Genomic DNA, 27,097 nt, shown 5'->3' with positions numbered 1-27,097 from the left:
TTTGTTGACAAAAGCCGCTAAACGCCACTTGCCTTTGACAGGAAAAGTGGCTATATCCCGAGAACCAATAAGAGCCACAAATTAAATCATATGTTTTCAATGTAGCAGCGCACTGAAACGCCGGATTTTATAAGGAGACTGTTTTATTTCGCTTTCGATTTTAAAAGACTGCATGAGCCTGTCCGACTGTCAGTGAATAGCAAATAAAAACGCTCCTTACCTCAAAACTCTGTGCGTTATAAGAAAAATAAAACACAATGGGCTCTATTTTGACGGTCCATGCGCAGAGCGCAAAACGCAGGGCGCAAATGCTTTCAGGGCGTGTCAGAACGCATTTTTGCTAATTTACGGACGGGAAAACCTGCTTTGCGCCAAGGCGCATGGGCTAAAAGGGTTCAGTTTATTTTCTTAATGAGTTATAGGTGTGTTTTGAGAATAAACCAATTAGAGTCTCATCTCCCATTCCCTAGACCCAGCTGCATCGCGCCAAGAGCGCATTCACTATTTACAGGACGCAAAGTAAGTCTAAGTGGAAAAAATTTGTATTTCACAAGCAAACTGTTGACAGTTGAACAGTTAAACAGAGCATCTACTGCGTGAGAATGAGAGATAATGGAACTACTTTCACTTTCGCTCGTGGATATGGAAACCTTTACGCACAGACATCAATTAGCCTGTGAATAAATACTTTTGTTTGTTAAGCGCAAAGATTTGTTTCAAAACTATTTCTAAATTCAGTTCTAATTTCCAGCAAACGAATAAATGAACAATAATGACCAAGTGTGGTCAAAATACTGAGTTATTTCCAAATACACCTGCCATGCCCCATATGGTCTAAAACCTGACAGGTGGGCAAATGTAAGCTTGTTTTTAATAAACAAATATAAATATGGATATATTAAATAATACTGCTAATAATAATACCATTATACAAAAGCAAATAGTTTTGAATGAACTGAAAAAGCCTCCCGAGATGAAGAAGACATAAAAGCAGTGATTTTTCATATTTATGTAGGCTAGAAAATAATGTTTTGTAATATTTTAATCCTTTATATTTATATCCTATATCTATTCTTATTATATCCTATATATATCCTTAATATTTAAATTTTTTCATATGTAAAGATAATTGCCTATTGCTCTCTTGTGCGTATTAAGCAGTGCGTAAGCGAGGCGCAACTCTGCACCGGAGTTTAGACTGGGTTTGTTTTGGTCTAATGAAAAATCTATTATAGTTTCTCAAAATAGCAACGCGCCAGCAGTGCGCCTCAGAACGCCTTCCTTTTTAGACCAGACCGCCTATGGGCACACAAATGAGCGCTAATGCATTTGCTATTTAAACAGCGTAGCGCAACGCCTCAAAACGACTCTTGCGCCAAGCTGAAACTACCAAAAGACTATTGCACTGTGTCTTGCGCCACACTGTGCCGGGTGTATGATAGGGCCCAATGTGCTGTTGGAAGTGTAACATGCATTCATAACATTTTTTTGCACATACTTTACATTAAATGGCAACTGCGTTTCACTAAAAACAGAGTTAGAATGCCGTTCTTTTATTCCACAAGGATGCTGATAACACATAGATCTGATAAGCTCTTTATATTAATGGACAATGCACAGATATTGATGTTTAACAATGTTTTACACTACATTATTTAAATTTAACAAGCTTAGTTTACAATGTTTACATTGCTGTATACTTTAAATCTAACTCCCAGATATCAGAAATGACAACAGATTGTTAAGATTTAAATAATATCAGTTTTAATGTTATTGATTAATGCACTTACTTGACAGATTTCATTCATTCATTTTCCTTCTGCTTTGTCCCTGGTTTATCAGGGGTTACCACAGCGGAATGAACCGCCACTTACTTGACAGTTACTTTTAATTGTATGTGTTTTATGTTTGGTAAAATAGTTTCTAATTTCATCTTTAGTGGTTTTCAACTAGTTACACTGTCTTGTCCCAATTGGTGGATTTAGAGGTTTTTGCAAAAAAAAGCAGAAGTGGATTTAGCTGGTTTTGACGCATAAGAAAATCTACCTAGTTAAAAACCAAAGAAATGTCTGAAGTCACATTTAAAAAAAAAAAAAAGTACATTTATTTTCTACAGTAGCTAATAACCTTAACCTTTTCATTTGTTCTTATATACTGTATTGTATAATTAAATACTGGCTCATGTCTAGTGGAAATACAGTGCTGTTGTGCTAAAAGGGCATATAAAGCACAAAGGTATAATCCAGGCACTTAATATATTGGTGTGTAGGACACGTACCGCAGGAGGCAGATGCAGCGCTCCGTCACCAGACAGATGTCCTTTGACCTCACCAAGCTGCTGGTTACTGAAGACTGGTTTAGCGACATCAGCCCTCAGACCATGAGGAGACTGCTCAACATAGTGTCAGTCACAGGTCAGTGTGACCCAATTACAACCCAGTGCTGATCGTGACATGTTCAAGATTAAAGCAATGCATGTACAGATATGTGATCAGGATGACGTATTCTGACAGGGCGCCTTCTGAGAGCCAATCAGATCATCTTTAACTGGGACCGGCTGGCATCCTGGATCAACCTGACCGAGGAGTGGCCATACCGGACATCCTGGATCATCCTGTTCCTGGAGGAAACTGATGGAGTGACAGACCTTGTCACACTCAAGACCATCTATGAGAGGTCAGCTGACACATGACCATGATACACAGCTCCTGTTCACACACACACTTAATACACAAATAGACTTCATTAAACATGCACACATAGACATCACCTATAACTGCAGGTTGACTATGCTTAAATATAATAACTTTAGTTAGTTAATTAGTTAGTTAGTTTCCTGCTACTGTTTAGATTATTAATTCCTGTTTAATTATTACTTTAGTTAGGTTTTAGCTATTTAATTACAATATTTAGTCATTTTTTTCCTATTTAATTGTTATTTACTTCTTAATATACTAATTTAATTACATATTTTAGTTAGTTGTCTTGTTTATGGAGTTTTTTTTTTGTTTCCCTTTCCTTGCATTCTAATATTAGTTAGTTTATACTTAGTTTTTAAATTTTAGAATTTTAGAAGAACAAACTTTTTCATTTTTTTTGTTGATGTCTCATCCTTTCCTTTCTTTTTTGTTCATTCTTTTTTTTTGCTTTTCTTTTTTTCTTTTCTTTTTTAGTTCTTAAATTCTTTATTTAATGTTCGATTTGTATATTTGTAATCCATAATTTGTAATTCCATATTTTTAGTCAGTTAATTAGATTTTTTGTTTAGTTTTGTTTTAATTTCATTCAATATAAACTTAATTCCAATATATTTTATTTAATTTCATTGTTCATTGATTATTATTATATTAATATTATTACTACTACTATATATATAGATAGATAGAACAAACAACAAAAATTGCTATGATTATTATTAATATTAATACTAATAAAAACAACAATAATATTGTATATATACAATATATATTAACAATATATAATTCACACACACACACACACACACACACACACACACACACACACACACACACACACACACACATATATATATATATATATATATATATATATATATATATATATAAATATAAATATATATATATATATATATATATATATATAAAAAATATATATATATATATATATATATATATATATATATATATATATATATATATATATATATATATATATATATAAAAATATATATATATATAATATATATATATATATATATATATATATATATATATATATATATATATATATATATTTTTTTTTTTTTTTTTTTTTTACAATCTATCTTTTGGGAAGTAATAAAAAACATGACAATATTCACAATCATAATTTGACAAGCACAATCATATTTACATCTTTGTTTTCAATTTGGAGGAAAAACAAAGATAAAAAAACAAAAAACAAAAAACATACAGACCTAAAAAGAGGATAAAAAAGAAATAAAAAAATAAAAAAGGGAAAGGCACAAGTTGTTTTAAGACGTTTTTTACTATTTCTGCTGAGAATTTTGGTAAAAATCTGCGGATTTCTGCGGAATGATTTTGGGAGTATCAAAACTAAAACCTTAATTTGTAAAATAAATATATATATATATATTTTTAACATTTATTTAATGTTTAAAATGCAAATCAAGTTAGATCCACTTTATTTGGTAAACAAAGCAAATCTCATATAATATATCTACTAAAAGACAGAAAATATTACTGTACAAACTGCATTGTACACAAATTAGATGAAAATTTCATATTAGTCAATATTATTACTGTAATTAATTTAAAAACTGAACAAATAGAAATTAACACACATTTACTCAAGTAAGTAAACAGAATAAATGATGGGTTAAAAATCTGCGGAAATCTGTGAAAAATCTGCAGGAAATCTGCGCGTGAAGTTTCCGTGTGGGCCTAGTTATGCTATATATATTTTTGATAATTTTGTTGAAGCAGACTGTTTCCTCTCATCTCCCCCAACAACACAAATTGCTATGTACAGTGTACAATGGCTCAATGTAATAATGCCTGTAACCTGCAGGTGGCAGTAAGAAATCTCAAATCCCTCCATTTCCTCTGTGCACCGCAGCACAATTACTACAAATCAGGGTGCCTCATTGGTCAAGATGTACCATGAAATATGTCAAGCTTTGATCTTGCCTTCCAGCCACTTACAGCAGGATTTATATATATATGAAGATCAAAACAAAATCATGATGCTCAGCCTCTGCCTGACTAACAGACTGTCACTCTTTAATAATTATCTTATTTGCATGCTGTCGTCAAACATGCAACACACAATCACAGTTACATCTGCTGCATCCTCTCAAGAGGCTTGAGGCGTGTGTGTGTGTGTGTGTGTGTGTGTGTGTGTGTGTGTGTGTGTGTGTGTGTGTGTGTGTGTGTGTGTGTGTGTAGAGGCCGTTAGTATTGCTGATGCTCAGTGTTTGGCCTTTAAAGGTTGCTCTGCCACACTACACTAACATGCTGTGACTCCTGAGGCTGAAGAAGTGTCAGAGCCTCTCAGTGTCAGCATCTGCTCTCACCGCTCTTTCTGATGCCCTTTAGTGCTTCATCTCACCCGTTTTCCCCCTCTTTCATACCACAAAATACCCCTTCTTTTCCTCTTGTCCACACTAGCACTGCATTTCGGAGAAGTAGGCGGCAGTGTGACTTGTTAAAGCCGAGGCCTCATATGTTGACGAGTTTTCTGGTACAGATGCCACACAGATAAGAAACTGTCAAACCGACTGGTGTTTCTCTTTTCTCTCTCTCTCTGGAGGTCACATGGCCACACATTTGTTGGCTTTTTATAGAGATGAGGGTGAGTCACAGCGGCCAGAGTGAATGTATGTCTGCCTAATGTCTGTTTCTGCATTTGTTTCTTATTTAGGTTTACAAAGATTAAGGCCTGTTCGTTTATGATGGCTATATTAGGGATCACATATGTGGCCAAATTTGAACATTTGCTGTTTGTTTACTTATCCCTTAGGCCATGCAAGATACAGTGCTCAGCATATATAAGTACACCCCTTACAAATCTATCTTTTAAATTCACATTTTAATAGGAAACTACACAATATTATATTTGTGCATATTTATTAGATTAGTCAGTACTGAAGCCAAATCTGGAGCATATCTAACAAAATAACTTACGATAATGGTCCAAAAACTAGTACACCTAAATTTATATGTTATAGAAAAATATTAAATATAAGTTTAAAAAAGAGGAAATATTTAGCTTGAATTTAATGGTATTATCTTTCAATTTCTAAATATGTTTGGTGACTAAAACTTTTTTTTTAAATACATATATTTGTTTAATAAATGTGTCTTGTTTAAATGCACCAAAATGCATTGTCTATTCACTGAGAAATTAATAAAAATATTCATTTTCAAAACGGGAAGTGCTCATTTACACATTGGCACTGTATGTGTCTTTATTTTGTTTCTTCAGTAGAATATTATAACATGTTTTTTTTTCAGCTGGAACATATGATATTTGATTATTTTTACACTTAAAACTAATTTAAAATGAGCTGAAGCAACACCATTTTAAGTTGTTTTGGGACAACCTAATTGTTTTATGTTCAATTCACTTAAATGTTTTAAAACAATTACATTAATTTCGGAATAATGCAGAACCCAGCATTTTTACAGTGTGTAATGAATAATACGCTGTAAAACCCAAAAAGTCAAGGTAACTCAAACCATTTGAGTTAACCAATTTCAACAAACTATTTAAGTTCTAAAACTAATCCTAATGAGTACTGTGAACTTACTGCATTTGATTAATTGAAGCAATTTGAGCACAGTAAAACCCAAATAATGAAAATAACTCAAATCAACTAAGTATTGTAAAACCCAATAAGGCAACTCAAACCATTTGAGGAATCCGATTGCTACAAACCATTTGAGTTAAAATACTAATCTCTATGGGTACTGTGAACTTACTCCAATTAAGTTGAAGTAATGAGATATTATATTAACTCATTAGCTTCGACACTGAGCTCAAAACTCTTTTCAAATGAGTAGAATTAACTTTCAGTCAATTTTGAGTTAATTACACTAATTTTATTGATAAAGTTGACTGATGAGTTTTACATTTGTAATCAGGATTTTTGCAGCCGATACAGAGTACCGATTCCTTGTCACTGTGATCGGCCGATACAGAGTACCGATTCCTTGTCACTGTGATTGGCCGATACAGAGTACCGATTCCGATGCTTCAAGCTTTATATAACTTTGCCATTTCCTAAAGCACACTTTGCCTCTAATCATGACACTTAAGTGGAGAGAATAAATTAAGGATGTTGCATATAATCTCTTAAACACGTCTCTTATTTAATGTGGACATGTCATGTTCAGAAGCTGCTTTACAGAAAAAAGAAAAAAAAAACAGATTAAAAACAAATGGTGAGGAAAAATTGCTAACAATGCAATTTGAAAGTATTGCAAATGCTGGAAGAATAATTCAACATGTCTTAATGAAAAAAAAGTTTGGAGCATATATTTGATGCATGAGAAGTTAAAATGCACATCTATAAATCTATGTAAAACTAGGTAAACAAGCACTTGCGATCATGAGATCGGCCAGATTGGTGAGTACCAATCGAGCCATGTAATGTGATTATCAGCTGATACCAATCTTCGGCCGATCAATCTGAGCATCCCTAATAAATAGTTTATAAAAAATGCAAGTCAATGGCAAGCTTCAGCTACCAGCAGGGTTGGGCAAAAGAAATACATTAAAATGTGCTTTAAATTTGAAATTAGGGATGCACTGATATAGATTTTTTTTTGTCCGATATCGATAACCGATAACTCTATAAATATTTCAAAATGTTATATTTTTATACAGTGAACAACTGATTTTATTTTAGAAACTTCATAAAAACTTGAACTGATCTTATGAACTGAACAGCCTTATCAAAGCATGCAAGACAGCGATAATAAATTATTTTATTTTATTCACATAGCAAATTAACATTCATCTTGACAAAACAAAAGAATAGGTCAAATAACAAAATGGTATTTAATTATTAAAAAGTTAAATAAATATATTTTACTAAAATAAATATATTTTAATCAAGACAGGCAGTTCTGTACAATTGCGTAATCTATCAGTTTAAAGATATCGGCCTAATTTTGAAATCGGACCGATAATGATAACATTAAAAATAGCATTTATTGGTCGATAACAATATAGCCACCGATATAATGTGCATCCCTATTTGAAATTCATGTATCATAAATACTGCACATTCATGGCGACCAGTACTGTATGAGTTTAAAATTAAATAATTTTATTAACTAATTAATTAATTAAATAATATCCATGACTTTAGGCAATAAACTGAGGTCTTAAAAAGCCTTTTCTATTATCATTTTGACTTTTCTTTTCCTTTTTTTCCCCTCAAAGTGCCAGCAACCGTGCTGGTGTTTCATCTAAAAATGTTCATCTATGCTCATCTATGTTTTTCACATTTTTGTTTTACCGGAGCACACAAAATGCTTACACCTTGATTGGCCTGAGTGTGTGTAAATTAACAGTCAAGTTGGATGTTTTGGTTGAACTATCCCTTTAAAACCGGGGTGACCACACTCGGTCCTGCAGGGCTGCTGTCTTGCATAGTTAAGCTCCAACTAAACTGCCTGAAATTTTCTAGTATTCTTAGAAGAAGCTTAATTAGCGGGTTCAGATGTGTTTAGTTGGGGTTGGAACTAAAATATGTAGGACACCGGCACCTCCAGGACCAAGTTTGGCCACCCCCGCTTTAAATGAAAGAATTCTGTCGGTGCCAATGGCGTAGTGGAAAGTGTAATAACACATGCACTCCGGTGCTTACAACTACAACAGTTCGATTCCTGCCTCGAGGTTCTATGTTGATCCTTCTCCTCTCTCTGCTCCTCACACTTTCCTGTCAATTCTCTCTGCTGTCCTTTTCAAAAAAGTTGAAGGCTCTGAACAAATTATAAATAAAAATAAATAAATAAACGTATTCTGATTGGCTTGTACTACTTTATATAATTAAAATGCCAAAGCCATATCACTCTGCAACTCATGACTGGTTACTCACTGCAGCTTAGCAGGACTGAGTCTGGTCAGTACCTGGATGGGAGACAGCTAACTAGGTTGCTGTAGGTGTTAGTGAGGCCAGCAGGGGGGCGCTCAACCTGCAGTCTGTGTGAGTCCTAATGCCCCATTAAAGTGAAGAAGACACTATGCTGTCAGTGAGCGATGGGTTTCGGATGAGACATTAAACCGAGGTCATCAAAAGTCCCATGGCACTTCTCGTAAAGAGTAGGGGTGTAACCCCGGTGTCCTGGCCAAATTCCCTCAATCGGCCCTTACCCATCATGGCCTCCCAATCAACCCCATTCACTGAATTGGCTCTATGACCATCTCTCCACTCCACCTATAGCTAGTGTGGTGAGCACACTGGTGCTATTGTCCTGTGGCTGCTGTGGGATAATCCAAGTGGATGCTGAGCACTGGTGGTGGTGTGGAGAAACTGCTCATGAAGTACTTTGGGTGTATGGCCGTATGCGATAAATGCACTATATAAATACACATTACCTACTTACTTGCTAAAATAGTTCACATAGATTTAAAATGAGTTCTAAATTTGAAAGAATCAGAAAAGTAATCCCTTTTTTCCTGCAATTAAAGTGCAATTGAAGAGTTCATTTGCAAACACTCATAACTCAGTCTTCATACATTTTCATGAATGTTTTTACTGCGCACTGAAGAATTCATTTGCACAAAAACATGATTTATGAAAATGAATAAAAACACAGTTATCGCTCATAAAGAGTTATATGTTAAACAAAACTGCAGCATATTAATGAGTACCAAAAAAAGCCATTGAAATGAACAGAAAAGCCCCTCAAATTCAAGTTTCCCTTGTACAGTTAAGCTAAATCTGCTGCTGCTGTCATGATTATAGGGAAATATTAAAGTGAATGGAAACGTAATTTGTGGAATTGCATTTAGATCTAGTTTCTGTTCACGCATTTTCAAGTAATAATAATATATCTAATCACACAGGTTTCTCTTTACTTGGCTAGTCAGTGTTTAGATTAGTCTCTGTAATAATTAACGATAATGTCATTATTAATGTCATACATTACAGCGCTGCCTTGTAAATAGTTTATTTTACTGGTAACAGTTTGAAGTTTTCTGCTTTATGAAAGTAATTTTAGGTTACATTTTAGGGATCTGACATACAACATGACACAGATGCTATTAATAAGCTGTAAAGACAACTAATTATAAATGCAGTTTATTGGCATCCGCACCAATGGATGCCATCATTCTGTTATTATAAGCTCCTGCTGTGGTTTTGACAGCTGGTACTTTAAATGATGGAGCTGTTTAAGGCAGGATGGATTCTGATTGGCTGTTTGAGAGATTTAAAATTTATAATTAACAAGAATAGCAGAGTGTACATCTCAACTGTACTATTAACCGACTTACAGTATGAAAGTTTAAAAATAAATAAATAAAAATGCTGTTGGACATCCAGATGAAGGCAAATATTATAGTCATACGGTCAATTTCATCCCTGGTTTTCATTACAGTTGTCTTTTTAGTTGTCATTCTTAGTGCGTAGAGGCCTTCAGTCTTATGACCAGAGTGGTGTGGACTGGTGTTTGGCCAGCATGTGGTGTATGCTTTTGTAAGAGCCAATCAGAAAGAGGTGTGTGAGTTTTGTAGGTCAGCAGTGGTTCTCGAATGCAGTCACAAGGCCTAGGCTTGTGTTCTCACTCTTGTGATGGTGCATGAAGCTGATGGACTGATGTTATCTGCTGTGGAAATGAACATACTATGACTGTATATAAGAGAGTGTGTGTGTGTTTTATGTCTGGATTTGCTTGGTTATTCTACATCCTTCTCTCTTTCTCTCTCTCCTCTCTCTCGCGCAACACAAATACTCACAAATTCCTAAAAGAGAGAAGTGTTGAAATCCCCTATTTGTAGTGCTGTTACATGGTAGGTCATTGAGGGGCAGAACTTTTGTGTGCTTTCTAGTGTGTGCATTTGTTTGTGTCACATTTGGTGAAAGCATAACATAACAATTTATTTTATTTTATTTTATTTTATTTTATTTTATTTTATTTTATTTTATTTTATTTTATTTTATTTTATTTTATTTTATTGTTAACAAGTGCTTCACGAATGGGTGAACATAAAAATGAGAAATATCATAAGTTCAGTTTCTTGACCTCCTCCAGTGAAACAAAAGTCATATTTGGGGAAACTTTGATAAGAGGAACTTTTTAGTCAATTAGTCTTTTTGCAATTTATGTAATCTTATTCCCAATAACATGTTTTATTTATTTGTTACAATAATACATTTTTATTATTGTATTTTTAGTTAAATAGAATTTTAAAGTATCTTTATACCTGTTTTAAAAAGTATAATAATGTAATATTATACTATTACTAATAAAGTAATATAATGTATAGTATAATGATGCACAAAATATATATAGTTCAGATGCAAAAACTTCTAAATGCCATCTGAAATTTTCTTCTAAAACAAGTGTTTATTTCAGACTCCAGTGTTTAGGTTTAGTAATTTCACTTTTATGGCAAATAATAAGTTCTTTTCAATGTTTTTAAAGTGAAAAAACTCATAAACAAAGTAGGCTGAGAATAATGCAGATTTTTGATGGAAAGTTCAGATGGCAGGTTTTTGCATCTGAAATCTTTATATATCTGCATCTGAAATCTTTATATATATATATATATATATATATATATATATATATATATATATATATATATATATATATATATATATATATATTTATTATTAGTTAATTCTAAGTATGTTTGCTCTTACATAATTTAGACTCATAAACAAAATGTTTTTGGTCATTTTGTCAAAGCATTACCACCTTTTATTGCCTGTAATATGGAAACATTTCTCATGTTCCCTGTTGATCCGGCCCTTTAATCTGCACCAGAATGTGTATAATCTGCTAATAACATCAGATTGTTTTATGATTAACATTGTGACAGGCTACAATAATCCAACTGGGCAGGCGAAACACAAAGATTTCTGTGTCCTTATGGTACGTTGGCTTCTAACCACCAGGTTTAGAAACCACCTTGACTGGCTAGTTCGTACCTTTTGTATTTTGAGTCTACTCAACAACAGGTACAAATCAAACTAAACAATTTGAAAGGAAACCATTTAACAAATTGCATTTCTCTCAGATTTAAGTCACTCGCTTTTTTTTCTCTCACTGTAAAACTCTTTTTAGGCCTCCCCTACGTCTTCCTTCCTCAATACCATGAGTCACAGTTTATGCTGTTGTATTTTTTTTACAGGCATTACTTCAGGCAGAGTATCTCTTAGTTATAGTGAGACACACGTTTGGTCAGTTTTAGGCGGAAGTCCAAATGGAAAGCGAGCGAGTGAGAGAAATGTTGTGGTGGCGGATGGCCATGATCTGTAGTGGACTTTTTGAGCAGAGTCAGGTCCACTGGGAGTTTATTTATGGCACTTTGCTCCGGTTTTGCGCTTGTTACGAGGTGTGGCCCGCCGAGCCGGTTCTGCTCTGACATCTGGTGCCCGGCTTGTGCCAGGATGGTATGACAGAACCTGAGTGGAGTGGGTACCATGCCCAGTCCGCCCTCCCCGTATCAGCCGGCTCTGGCCTGGGAACATATGTCCCCTCCTCTCCTACTCCGAGAGCGGCCCTTGTTAATTAACCCACCAGGAGAGTTGGCGTGACACGCTCCAAAAGCACCAATGGCAATGTGAACATGCAAGGAGGGGGAAGGACACACCTCTTCACCTTTCGTCCACAACTCGCCTCAGCTTGCCAACTTGGTGTGACATTCATCGGTGAAAGAACAAGAAGACGGAAGCCCTTCCGAAAGGCTTGTCCCGCTCACAATGCTTCCTGTCACAATGCGCGGCTTATTCATTGAGGGAACAATTGGCTCTCAGTTCTGTGCTTCAAATCCAGGATTTACAGCGATTTTTAGCGAAACTTTCTAACTAATGACACTCAAAGTGAATGCGTGCGAGGCTATTGGAGCTAATTAGACAGACTCTTCTCCCAAGTACTGAAACATTAAGATGACATACTGTTCATTCAGGATTACTTTAATTGGTACAATTATTGTAATTTCAGTCGCAATTACGTCGGGAGATAAAAGCGCCTTTTGAAGCACATTTATGTGATTTCCTTTATGCGAAAAGCCTAATAAGCCTTTAAATAATTCTTCTGAAAAGCACACGGCTTTCTTTTTTTCTGCTCTTTTGAACTCCTTTTGCCTTTGAGTTGGAACTTCTTACTCTTCCCGCGGATCCGTATTTTTGTCACGTACCGGTCTTGTCTCCAGCATCTCGATGTGTTTTCTCCTCCGCCTTTGGAGGGAAGCTTTTGTCCATGAACCTGATCCTTCAAGACTCTTTGGAGGAAGAGGTAAACTTGGTAATTTAAAAAGTGCAGCCATTATTTGCCCAGAGGCCCTATAAATGATTAGGCTGTTGAAAGCCCCATCTATTCCCCAAAGGAGAGAAGCCCAATCTAAGATAGGGAGTGCATTTATTGGGTGCACAAAGTGACCTTCAGATGGATGAGATGAGTTTGAAACTGGGGAAGAGGTTGTGGGCTGCACAGAGGGATTTAAAGCTGCTCTGTGGCTTTGTGCTTTCAGGTCAACATTCCTTGCCGTTATTGTGGTTAAGGAAGAGACGTCATTATTTTTCCCTAAACAAATTAGCAGAATTTCAAGTGGCTTTGTATTGTTAGTGTTGGTATTGTATGTAAATGAACAATGCTAAACATTTCTCTGTGTTACCTTCTCCCAGATCTACTTCATACAAAAATGTGGAAGTATGATGTGCAAAGCAGAGAAGATATTTGATGCCAAATGACTAGCTTTGCATCTATCTGTCTGACTATTGACAGATCTGAGGACATAGTTATCACTACACCAGAGGTGTAAAGAGTATCTGAAAACCATACTTGAATAAAAGTACAGATTCCTTACTGTAAAAATTACTCCGATACAAGTTACAAGTCATCAATTCCAATAAGACTTGAGTAAAAGTATTAAAGTATTTGTTTTTAAAAGAACTTAAGTATTTTACTTATACTGAATGTAGGCGTAAAGAACACCAAGAAAGGTTTTGTTTCTTAATATAGAAATAAATTTAACACCGCAATGTTTCAAAATGGCAGAGCAAAATAGATTACAAAATAGAAAGTCAGTCAAACTCCAAAAAAGGCACAAACAATTTTTCCAAGAAAAAAAAAAAAGAGTAGTTAAACGTAGTAAAATGTAGTACAATAAAATTCATAGCTGACTTTGATGTGTTTCATCTCTCAGTAGGCATGGGACAATTAACATTTTGAAGGTATACCATGGTTTGGAAAAGTCAAGGTTTTAAAACCAAATTTTTGGCAATACCGTATTCTGCCATACCGTAAGGTATGTGCACGATTTTTTATTTACTTTTATTTTTGTTTTGTTTTTAGGACAACAATATCTCAGCAGAAAAGATTCTGTTTTAAATTAAATTTAAATTCATAGAAATGAAGAACGCAGAAATCAATAATTCATTTAGCCTGACATGATTACTGCTCCAAAATATTTTAAATGTTTCTCAAAATAAATTTATTGTGTTTAAAGGGGAATTTTTTTTTGTTGTTTTTTATTCAGACATTTGAAAATAATATATTGTAGAGCAGCAATCCCTTTACCGTGAAACCGTGATATTTTTATCCAAGGTTATCATAATCGTAGTCAGAATCTTATACCGGCCCATGTCTACTCAGAGGGGGGCGAATTTTTATTTACTACACTAATAAGCATGTCACTGCTAATTAAGCTAAAATATAGTCATGGTATGTCGCAGTGGTTTTTGCCATATAAATAACTGTATTACCTTTTGTTAACATTATGCTTACAATACCATTGTAAAGTCAGACATAATTTGACTAAATTCACATTTAATTAACATTAAATAGACTCTTACCTCAATGTGTTTTCTTAAATTTGAGGATGAATTCTTGAAAGCGTTTTTTTTTCATGGTTCGTGGCAAACAAAGTAGACACTGCATCCTGCACACTGCATAAACATGCCAACTTGTCGTGCACAATCACAATGTAATGAGTAACGATAAGTGTCCGTTCAAATGTAGTGGAGTAAAGAATACATATATTCAATCACAAATGTAGTCAAGTAGAGTACTTTACACCGCTGCACTACACATTGTTTTTCTGCTTTTTCTTTATTTCACACCATCAAACAGGCAGCGTGAACACGGGTGGTAAGGTTTTCTCAAACTGTTTTGTTTGTTGTTGTCATTGTTTGCTTTTATATTAATGCGAGAGCACATACATCATAATGGTGTGGGAGAGAGAAGGGTCACCTGGAGAGTGATAGTGCTGAATGTTGGAGCACTGTAGTATGTCTATCGCTTGCAAAAGTTCTTATACATGGATACCTTCTGGCAAAAAGAGAGCCACAGCAACATTTTTTTAAAAGCCCATTCATTTTGTCAGCAATGAATTAGTCCTCAATTAGCCATTGGGTTTCCAGGAACTTGATACTAGAAGTAAGAACCACTTGGGTCAGTGGCTGAGGGCAGGGTTACCATTACCAATGAGATGAACAGAAACTGTTTTGAGCACCATTTTTGTTATAACAATGAAGTCGAACGTAATAATCTATTTTAATGGCTGTCTATTCACATAAGGGCTTGTTCCAAAAAGACGTTATTCTCCGTTGCATTCTCTGTTTATGCGAAACCACCTTGCACCATTGCAGCGATTCTTAATTCTAGACCTTGGGACCCCCTGCCCTGTGCATGTCTTCCTTACTTAACACGCCTAATTCAGATCATCAGCTCAATAACAAAGAGATCCATGAACTGATCCTTGTGTGTCAAATAAGAAGACATACAAAATTTGTTGGGCTGGGGGTCCCGAGGACCAGAATTGGGAACACTGCAGTACAGGAATACATTGGATTCGCTGTCTGGATGCCGATATAGGATTACAAAGTTATTAACATTCATAGCAACACATCAGATTCTTTTGTAAATGGCTCTACTGTGACTCTCTAGCCAGTGAAAAAAACAAAAACTAGAACCTGGTTTGTGCAGGTGGGAAAGGGAAACCTGTGCATCCAAACCTAATGAGGGAACAATAAAACTAAAAAGACATACCGAGTATGGTATGAACTTAATTTTTTGAAAGGCATCCTATTGGCTGGATCCAGTTCAGGTCATAAACCCCTCCCTCTCTATGTAAATGAATAGAACACCCTCCAGTTGCTGCTATTTAAGGAGCTGACTTACAGTATAGTACACACACAAACCCACACACACAAAGTCACATGCATTTGTCTGCTTTGAAAGATGACTTTACCCTTTGATCAGATTGTGATTGATCGAACTGTTGTGCTTCTTTCTGATGTTTGACATCTCTTGGGGTGTTTAAAAATAGAAAGTTCTCACTTTGATCACGTTACTTTCAGTCGGCTTGCTTATTTTTGGCCAACGTTCCCCTCAAAGCTTTACCTGCCAGTAACTAACATCATTAGACTATAAATATCCACTGTTTTCCAGTATAAGTGTGTTCCATTGCTGCTCTGGGGCAGCTCTCAGCTTTCATGAATGGGAAAAGAAAAAGATCCCATTAAAGTTTATTAAAGCTTTTGGGCAAGACGCTTCTGTTTACTGATGCACTGCAAATAATCCTTTTACCATATAGAATTTGTATATTGTTTCTAGTCCAAATATATAAATATAGTTGAAATATTTAGACAAGTAAACAATTTTGATTTGTTTTCAAAAAAGTATAGTCAAAATTAAGTGAGATTTTAGACCCTTAAAACAATCAAAATTAAATGGAATAAGTGTAATAATGTTGATTTGGGTTTGAAATAATATTATTTTACTCACCACAGTTGCAGAGTTTTTTTAACTTAAGGAACAACTCACTTATTTTTGACTTAATAATCCTGAAAACAAATCAATAATTTTGCAAACCCCATACTTCCATACTTCCATACTATACATTACGCTAAAATCAGTATGCGAGTCGCGTAGTATGTCAGAATTCATAGAATTCGAAAATCAGTATGCGAGATGTACCAGGATGACTTACAACTTCTGGCGAGATTTTTAAAGTGTGCATCCTATGTATGCTGCGCTATCCCATAATGCCCCACGAGAGAATTCATGAATGGGAGTGAAGTGATGCAACTGACGCAGGTAGGTCATATGACCCTGACGAAATGGCGGATGTAGCACATCCGAATTCCATTCTTACTTTTCACATTCATATTGTAGAGAACGGACTTTTCTAACGTCCGAGTAGTACGTTTAAATTCAAATGCAGTACTTACTAAGTAGCAGGCAGTTTTGGACGAAGCCCAGGTTTTTCAGTCTTCAGCAGGCAGTTTTGGACGCAGCCCAGGTCTTTCAGTCTTTTTGTGGATTTCACATTTTATTCTGATATGGTGTGAATTTTCCGAAAATTCTGGGTCTAGACACTTTCTATGAATCCATCACCACATGGATTCACTCAAAACAAAGGCCATGTGGAACTACAAATCTTAGGCCTACTGCGAAAGACAGTGAAATAAGTTAAATATAAACTTGTTGCAGGCACAGGCCATAACACAGCAATGTGTCACATCTCTTTCACAGCACACGGCCTAGCAAGAGCAGAAAGCCGCATGTGTGCACAGCGCATGAGCGGAAGCAACGAGCAGGCTTTCACATCAGCAGCATCTATAGTGCACACTTCTGTTTCTATCTACCTGAAGTTGAAGTAAGATTTATTAGCACTTAAATAAAGGCTTTTGTCTCTGGTAAATTTTTTTTTTTTTTTTTTTTACAGCAAATCAACACAAAATACGGCCGCAAATATTGGCCCAAATTTTAAGAAAAGCCACAGCAAAATCAGTCATTTTAGGCTGCAAAATTAAAAAAAAGTCCTGCAAAATCCTGGAGGGACTGATAAGTACATTGTAAAAAAATTTCAGTGTAAGAACATGTTAGGTATATAAAATGTAATATATAATGTATATAATATAAAGCCCTGCCTGAGAAGCAAACTCCACATACCAGTCCTGCCTCTCTTGTCACCCCCTGCCCGTCACCACCCACCAATCATTGACAGCTGTTGTTCTTTTGGTGGGCACACTGATTCTCTTTATGGTGCTCAGAGAATAAATGCGTGTTGGTATTTCTGGTCTCTGGGCCCCTTATGGAGGGCAGGCTGGCATCGATGTGTTTGGGCCCTCACTGAACGTCCACACAACGGTGGCTGTAAGCAAAGTCAAGTGCCACATTCAGCGCCCGGCCAAAGGGGAAAAGAGTGGGAGAATTAAACTCTTTCCCATCAGCTGCTGTGTGTGGGAGTCTTTGAAAGAGAAGAAGAGGAGTATGAAAAAAAGAGAGCTAAGCCAGCTTTGGGATCGATTAGCATTTGGATACACCCGACGAGGGACCTCTCAAGTGCCCACCATTTTAAAGCAGCCACGCCGCAAGCCCGAACAACGCAACGCGCCTCTGATCAATAGCGCTATTGTTCCAAATGCCTTTGGTATTCTTGACATGCTTTTATCTTCTAAAACTGCAAGTGTCTCGAACAGCAGAGCTTCATTTCCCTCACTGCCGACGCTTGCGTGACAGATGAATGATAGCGCTTCTTTTCCTTTGCAGATTTGTCTGGTAGCAAAGGCAGGAATGTCAAAAGTAATTGCTAAACAAATCACTTGATGTCAAAGCCAACTTCTTCTCCCACTAGCTTCAAAAGCTGTCTTTTTCCAGGGGAAGAATTACATCAGTTTCAGTTGATTATAAATAGTGTTTTTTTTTTTTTAGCATGCTGCGACTGAAGATATCCTGATAGTTATTCTTCTTCCATTTATGGATTGAATAGTTGAGTACAAATACTAGCCATTACACATTAAAACGGCTGGGTTTCAAATAATTGCTTTATGTTGTCTCTAACAAAAACCAATTAAGTTAACTTAATTGTTTTTATTTAAGTTGATTTAACATAACATAACATAACATAGCACAGTGGGTAGCACTTTCGCCTCACAGCAAGAAGGCCGCTGGTTTGAATCTCAAACCAAATAAATGAATGATTTAACATAAAAAAATTCAGTTATCCCCAAAAAACTTAAGATTTGTAGTTTGAACAAGCAGAAAATAATACTTTTTTGATTGTAGTTTGTTTTGGCCAAAATAAGACTTTTCTATTTACTGTTTTTCCCAAAATAACTAGTGTGTATATATATATATATAGCCCCCTTGTTGATTTTTTTCCCCAATTTTCCCCCAACCCCAATGAGTTCAAAGAATCTTCTCTCTGTTAAACAGAAATTAGGGGAAAAATAAACAGAGGTGCTAATAATTCTGACTTCTACTGTACATTTAATTTTGCCTAATATATCCATGCCCTCCGGCGCCTAGACTGCAGCTCTGCAAAAGACGTTTGGCCATAGAAGAAATGGTTGTGCCCAACTGAGCCTGGTTTCTCTCAAGGTTTTTTAATTCTTTACTTTTGCCAATTGGTGAAGTTTTTTCCTTGCGTGGGTCGCCACTGGGTTGCATGGTTCGGGACCTGTGGAGCTATGCATCGATGAATTTGCTCTTCAGTGTTTAAACTTTCAGCAGTGAATATTAAACCACACTGAGCTGACCTGACTTCAACACTGAAAACTGAACTACACTGTTTCAATTTACTTCGATCTTCTATGTGAAGCTGCTTTGACACAATCTACATTGTAAAAGAGCTATACAAATAAAGATGAATTGAATAATATCAGATGGCCAGAAAGTGATAATTTTTCTGTAATGCAACAAGTCTGAAACTGATGTGTACATGATTTTCTGTCACATTCACTTTAATGTGTGATATGACTAAAAAGTGGTGATAAACTAATATTTTCTCGATTCAAATGAGTAGCAGCTTGGACCCAGAAACAGTTTTTACTTAAAACGTGTTAACAAAAATTTAATTAGCAAAAGTAAAAAAATAAATAAATAAAATAAATAAATAATAAAATAATGTTTTAAAAAACATTTTTGGGACAAAATTATTAGCCCCTTTAAGCTAATTTTTTTTCGATAATCTACAGAACAAACCATTGTTATACAGTAACTTGCCTAATTACCCTAACCTGCCTAGTTCACCTTATGAACCTAGTTAAGCCTTTAAATGTTTAAGCTGTATAGAAGTATCTTGAAAATATCTAGTCAAATATTATTTGATGTCATCATGGCAAGGATAAAATAAATCAGTTATTAGAAAAGAATTATTAAAACTATTATGCTTAGAAATGTGCTGAAACAATATTCCCTCTGTTAAACAGAAATTAGGGAAAAAAAATAAACAGGGGCACTAATAATTCAGGGGGGCTAATAATTCTGACTTCAACTGTATATATATATATATATATATATATATATATATATATATATATAACAATTATGATTTTTGAAAGTATTACAGCGCTTTGTAAAAGTTTATTATTGCCATTTGTTAAGTCTCCTCATACAGTTTGATATAGCGCTTGGATCCGGAAAACGTTTCACGTGACGTCACACTTAACAGGTGGATTACCTGACTATTATTACGATATTAACTGTTGATTAGGACTATAATCTTATTTTACATGCCCCCTACATCCTACCTAAAACCTAAACCAAACTACAACCTTACTAACTGTGAATAAGTAGCTAATTAGTAGTTTATTTACGTAATAATAATAATAATAGTGATTTCTTATTTAATGGTTTATTAACATTGTGAATTATACTTTAAAATAAAGTGTGAACATCTGTTTTTGTTTTACTATAGATGTACTATGTTTACATGAACACAATTTACTAAAGCTAATTAATTATTAAATTATTAGGCTGACTCTACTTTTGTTTAATCTGATGCATCCTTGGTGTTAATGTTCTAGTCTGAGTTTGTTTAACTAGTTCAACGTGTTCATGTTATTGTTGTTCAACTCATCTTTATTTCTATAGCACTTTTATAAAGAAGATTGTATCAAAGCAGCTTAACATACTGTAGATGAAGTACTAGTAAATTAAAACTGCTTCAGTCAAGGTTTCAGTTGGAAAATTGAAAAATTTGTCATTTTCTATTATTTGAATAATCAAAATCCACTTGAGATTGTATATGAATATTTTAAAAGGAGAATTCAGACTAGCCCAGACTAGATCATTTGGAGCCATGCCCCTGGATCTGACACATTTAGCTGTGCTACTCATGTGGGAGATGAAAGTAAAGTCCCGCTTGTGTCATTTCCTCATATCATCATCATCATCCTCTGCTTTTTCCATACTTTAAATAAATTCCCAAAAATTACATAAAAAACCCAAACATCCTGGTCTGACCACCATAAGAGTCTGAAGAGAACGATTGCATTAAAGGAATAGTTCACCCCCAAATATATTATTAACTCAGGTTGTTAGGAGCTTGTGAGTTGTTTTTCTCCTGGACCCAAACAGATATAGTTTAAAGAATGGTGGTAACTGAAATAAATAGGGAATAAAATAGGGAAAAATAGGGGAAAAAAAACTATAAACAATGGTTTTGGCTGCCAAGAATCTTCAAAATATCTTTTTTTTTTCCTAAGTCAAAAGTGCTTTAGGCAAATTTCATGTGTCGGTGCTCTTCGTGAAATTTCATGTGTCGGTGCTCTTTGGGTAGGAATCCATAAAGATAAACAACAAAGTCATAAGTCCAAGACACTCAAAAAGTATGTGAAAAAATTTATAAAAAATGTAATTAATTAATTTCACTTTTCTGGTGCCTTGGTCTTTGAATTTTGTAATTTGTCTTCCTCTTCTGTTCATCAGAGAGCTGAATGACAGTATGATAATTTTTGCTGAGCGCTGGAAACTGAATTGAATTGAAAGCTGCAGATGCGTCTCTCCTGGTGTGGTGAGTCTCGTTTTAGCTGGAATCTGGTCGCCACTCTGTCGTGTTTATGGACGCCTCGACTGTTTTAGTCTGTCTGTTGTGTTTGGACCAGGCCTGTGTGTCGGGTGTTTGCGCTGTCTCACATCCCGCCAGATTAAATACAGCAGTTTTCTCATTAACTGCTCCCTGCGTACTATTGGGCGTACATGTGTGTGTTTGTTTTTGTACTCCATAAACAAGTCAATGACAAACATCTCTATTTAGGATTACATGATTACAGAGCCTTCATTCTAGACGTCCAGTTCTGAGTTGTGCCGTGTTTTGTGCTTCATTATGGCCTTGAAAATAAACTTCATTAACACTCATGGCTAACTTGTGCAGCTGTTTTAAAATTGGTTGCTTTTAGTTTTTTAGAGGTATTCTGTAAAATTCTTAAAATAAAAGCTTAAATCAAAATCAAAACATAATAAAATATTAGTAATACTTTATTATTATTATTATTATTATTATTATTATTATTATTATTATTATTATTAAATACAACTATTCATAGTTATTTACTGATAGAGTAGTTGTATTAACAATAATTTAATAATAATTATTATGTGCGTAGATTAAAATGTCGATTTATTATTTTATTAATAATAACTTCAACGACTTGCTAATAATAATAATAATAATAATAATAATAATAATAATGTATTGTTTACTTTTGTTGCTGTTCATAGTTTATACTGAAGTGTATTCAATTCTAATTTATTTTTAAACAAAGCTTTTTATGAAACATGAACCAGACTCGTCCTCAAGTCAGTCTTGCTATGTGAAAAATAGTTCAGTATTTTTGGATTTTTCTTAGGGCCTACTTACACTATGCTATCCGAACCGTGCCCAGGCCCGTTTCCCGGATCGTTTGAGAAGTGTGAATGCGCTGAATCGGGCTCTGGCACGGTTCACTTGGCCGGCCCTGACCCGGTTGGAAGAGGTGGGCCTGAGCGCTGTTCACTTGGGCTTTGGCGCGGTACGTTTGTAGTTTGAGTGCAAAACGCGCCAAAGCCCGAAACTGAAAGTGAGACGTGATTTTTAAGAGACTGTTTCATATGGATTTATTAATCATTCTTACTGTTCAGTGAACGCAAACTGCCCTAGTTAATTAAAAGCACAAACCCCTCACTGCACGACAGCTGCGCGCCTTCAGCAGACCTCCTCATTCCTGCTGCACGAGGGCTTTATGACTGTTTATGAGCGCCAAAAGTGGCGGATCTGTTCGGCGGAATATCTGACCGCGTGTCACCGCATCCCTAAGGACTGTTTGGCGAAATACTTGACTGCATGTCACTGCATAACAAACGACTGAAACGATATAACTAGAGAAATCTCCATTGTGCTGTGAGAGAGCGCTTCTCACTGAACAGCGCAGCATTGTTGACGTAAGCGTGCCCAGGCCCGATTGTGGTGTGAGTGCGGGCCGTCGGGGGAGACGGGAGGGGGGACAAACGTGCTTTAGCCCGGTTGGAGGCAACTGTACCTAATGTGAGTACGGCCTTAAATACTCTTCTTCCGTAAAGTGGAATGTAAGTGTGTGTGTGTGTGTGTGTGTGTGTGTGTGTGTGTGTGTGTGTGTCTTGTGACAGAGGAAGTTGGTTCTCTAGAGAGGCTCTTGTCACTGGCTCCTGTTTGTCTCTGATCACACACACACACACACACACACACACACAAATAAACAAGCCCAGCTGGATTTCGGAAGAGACACAATCTGCCCAGTTCTGCTTAATCCAGTGCGTGGGAAATGAACCAAACCTCTCTCACCAGTACACGTCTCTCTCCTTCAGCCCTTCTTCTGAAGTCGAGACACTGCAGGTCAATAGTATATATAAAAATTCATCCTACTTGTTGATTGATTACATAAAGTATTGCTAACTATTTTGTATTACATATTTTCAAAAAATTGTTTGAATTGTTAAATGAGGCATTATTTCAGTACTTTGTGCTACTTTGCATAAACAACGGATGATATCAGGTCAAATTTTTTTTTCCTTCAAAAAAAAAGTCAAAGAAAAAGTCAAAGTCAAAAAAAAAAAAGCCTAAAAACATCTTTCAAAATAATTTTATAGAAATAAAATGTTGTATTTAATCATTATTTATCATTTTATGTATACCACACTGTAAAAACAACAACAAAGTTGACTCAACTTAAAATTTTAAGGCAACATATTTCAGCACATTTTTAGGTGGAATCAACTTTCAACCCAATTACTTGCACACGACTTAGTTTAGACTATTTTAAAGTTGAGTAAACTTAAAAATGAGGATTGCTGCCTTAAAATTTTAAGTTGGGTCAACTTTTTTTACAGTGCATTTATGAATATATCATAGAAAAATTATTATTATAATGATTTATTATTATTATTATTATTATTATTATTATTATTCATTCATTCATTCATTCATTCATTCATTTTCTTGTCGGTTTAGTCCCTTTATTAATCCGGGGTCGCCACAGCAGAATGAACCGCCAACTTATCCAGCAAGTTTTTACACAGCGGATGCCCTTCCAGCCACAACCCATCTCTGGGAAACATCCACACACACATTCACACACACACACTCATACACTACGGACAATTTAGCCTACCCAATTCACCTGTACCGCATGTCTTTAGACTTGTGGGGGTAACCGGAGCACCCAGAGGAAATCCACGCGAAGGAAGAGAGAACATGCAAACTCCACACAGAAACGCCAACTAAGCCGAGGTTCGAACCAGCGACCCAGCGACCTTCTTGCTGTGAGGCGACAGCACTACCTACTGCGCCACTGCCTCGCCCTATTATTATTATTATTATTATTATTGTTGTTGTTATCATTATTATTATTATTATGTGTATATGTCGGTTAAGTGTTCACCTTGCACTCTGATTCAAACCGTGTGTGCAGTATCCGTTTGAAAAACAACGTCTATTTATTACTATGGACCGCGTCTGACAGTCACTCATTTCTTTATGGGAAAGTTAGGTTGTTGCTGGAAGTGGTGTTAGTGAGGCTAGCAGGGGGTGCTCAACCTGTGGTCTATGTGGGTCCTAACACCCCAGTATAGTGAAGGGGACTCTATGTTGACTCTCTGTGGTTGTTAAAAATCTCAGAATGTCCTTTGAAAAGAGTAGGGGTTTAACCCTGGCAACCTGGCCGAATTTGCCCACTGGCCTCTGTCCATCATGTCCTCCTAACCATCCCCATTTCATAAATGGCTTCTTCACTCTTTCTCCTCTCCACTAACTAGTGTTGTGTGTGGTGTGTAGTCTGGCGCAATATGGCTGCCGTTGCGTCATCTAGGTTTTTTAAAATGTATAATATAACTATATAATGTTAAAAATAATAATAATAAAAAATCAGAATATTGATATGTTAATAAAACTGTAAAGTTGGCTGTACTTTAGTTCTGCTTGCACTCAAAAAAAGTATTTTTGCTCCTTGTTCAAAGAACAAGCGATCGAAACCATGTCTGAAAACCATGAAACCATGTGATCGGGCCCGATTTCTGATCATGTAATCGAATCTGGACCTCCCTACTTTAAAGTGTATATTTTATGAATATATTCTTTCCATTAAACAGGAAAAAAAAGTGAAATAAGCAGGTGCATGAACAGCCTGTCTCGTGTTTCTGCCTGCAGTGTCTCATCTTGAATACATACTTCTGAGAACAGACAAGTAAGTGTGTTTGCGCTTAAGTTTGTGCTCCGTATGTTGGTCATGTCCTTGAGCTCCACCCTAAGAACGAAACCTCCACCTAATGTCCATCATGTGGAAGGTCAGCTGACTGTTAGCACAGCATCCGTCTGTGACCCGCTGACACACAGGCCTGCTGGAGCACAGTGTGGGCCTTTGTCCAATGACTTCAACATCTGCTCTCACACCCAGCCACTCGCTAGCCCTCCAACACACACACACACACACACACACACACACACACACACACACACACACACACACACGCACGCGCGCACAGACACTTCCCATTCTGAGTCATTTGGTGACCATCACTGTTTATGCAACCATCAGAGGATGATGAGAGCAAAGCAGTTTACTGAAATGCTCTTCTAAACTTAAACCTTTTGGAACATGATATTTTAACATGCCATCTGGGTCATAATGACCGTAACACTGTGGCCTGATAACAAATAAGCAGTTTTTTTTTCCTCTCTGCATGCCCTGAGAGTTGAAATTCTGTGCAAGGCAACAACATATGATTGTGAAATTGTGATAATATTTTACTTGCACAGAAAAAGTCATAGTAAAGATGATATTAAAAACAATGGCTAAACTGAAAATAAAAATAACAAAATAAAATATGAAGTAATGAAGTAAATCTAACATTAAGTGAATAATAAAGTAAATCAAATAAAGTAATACAGTGAATCTAACACTTGTAAAAGCTTTTACAAGTGTAATTTAGTGTGTTTAACTTAGACATTGCTAATGAGTAAAACAAATAATTGCAAAAATACAATCTTTGTCATGTAATACGTAGCAAAAATATGTATTTTTTGTGGTATTTTTGTATATATGAGCAATATCACATGAGTAGCAGACAACTTGTCTTAGTATTCCACCAGTGGCGATATACAGTCATACTGCACTGCTACAAATGTGCTAAAAATTGCGTTTATACAACAGTACGACGACCTTATCGTGTGTATACAAAAGAAAATTTAACACTAAGAGTCTCAAAATCCTTTTATAAGAGGAACTACTCCGCCATTCATTCACATCTGCAGCTGATATCCAAACAGCAGAAGCCATTACTAATTCACCAACATCACTTTAGCGCTAGTGTAATGATTCTCTAGCATAATGTCTAAAGTGATGTCAAAACAGGTGATTTTGCTCACATTTTAAGATCATAAGGCTGAACGGCATGAAATGCCATGAATGCCATGATTTTCCAGTATTTCTCTGTTGCAGTTGGGAGATCACAATAATTATCCCCAAAAAACCCAAAGTAGTTCAAACACTACCGGATTGCTGTTGTGTTTTTGATAACGAAAAATGCTAAACACATGCGGGCATTTCTTCATGCTTTCTGTTTACTGAAGTAGTCTGCATTGACAAAAACAGAGGAGACTCTTTAGAAACAAACAGTCAGCCAACAACAAAGTAACAACTCTGGGTTATACAAAGAGTGGCCAACATAAAATACATGCATTCCTGATATATGAGTCCCATCTCACACTCTACATTACAATTACTACGGTATAAATACAGCACTAACACAGACAAAAGAGAGAGATCGACTAAGACTGTCATTTACTTGTTCAGTAATGATTTGATCAGCTGTAGTTTGAAATTACACTGTTTTAATGTTCTAAGGGCTTATTATGCGGTCTGTGTTGCCATCTTGTGGATGGACAACGTCAACCGTCTCTGCTCTGCTCAATGACAAGCTGATGGAGATTTCTATAAGTATTTAAAATAAGCTTATTCCTTATAAATAAACTGCATAGTTGCAATCTAAACAACTACATTCTCGTCTAAAAAAACCTTAAAAGTACTTTATGTTGTCCAACAGCTGCAATATTTCTCAAACTAAAGTGAGTTTATTGATTGCTGTCACTTTTTGTGGGTGGAGTAATATAAAAGGAGGCTGTACGAGTTCTG

The 27,097-nt window shown here is 35.7% G+C and overlaps 1 protein-coding gene across 18 annotated transcripts in view; it reads left to right on the top strand.

Annotated features, from left to right (window-relative positions):
- kidins220a (kinase D-interacting substrate 220a) overlaps window positions 1-27,097 on the top strand; it is a 147,858-nt gene that overhangs the window by 60,981 nt on the left and 59,780 nt on the right. For all 18 annotated transcript variants that reach the window (XR_015513607.1, XR_015513604.1, XR_015513603.1 and 15 more), the window contains 2 exons: window positions 2,270-2,414; window positions 2,514-2,676. Coding sequence is in view for 9 of the 18 variants with exons in the window: in XM_087290792.1 (XP_087146918.1) it covers window positions 2,270-2,414; window positions 2,514-2,676 (308 nt within the window). In the remaining 9 variants the exon portion in view is untranslated. The remainder of the gene's footprint in view (window positions 1-2,269; window positions 2,415-2,513; window positions 2,677-27,097) is intronic.

The sequence above is a fragment of the Danio rerio genome, chromosome 17, assembly GCF_052040795.2.
Source record: "Danio rerio strain M-AB ecotype USA chromosome 17, GRCz13ab, whole genome shotgun sequence".
Taxonomy (NCBI): domain Eukaryota; kingdom Metazoa; phylum Chordata; class Actinopteri; order Cypriniformes; family Danionidae; genus Danio; species Danio rerio.
The sequence above is the reverse complement of the archived record's forward strand: the minus strand, read 5'-3'. Positions and strand labels throughout refer to the sequence as shown.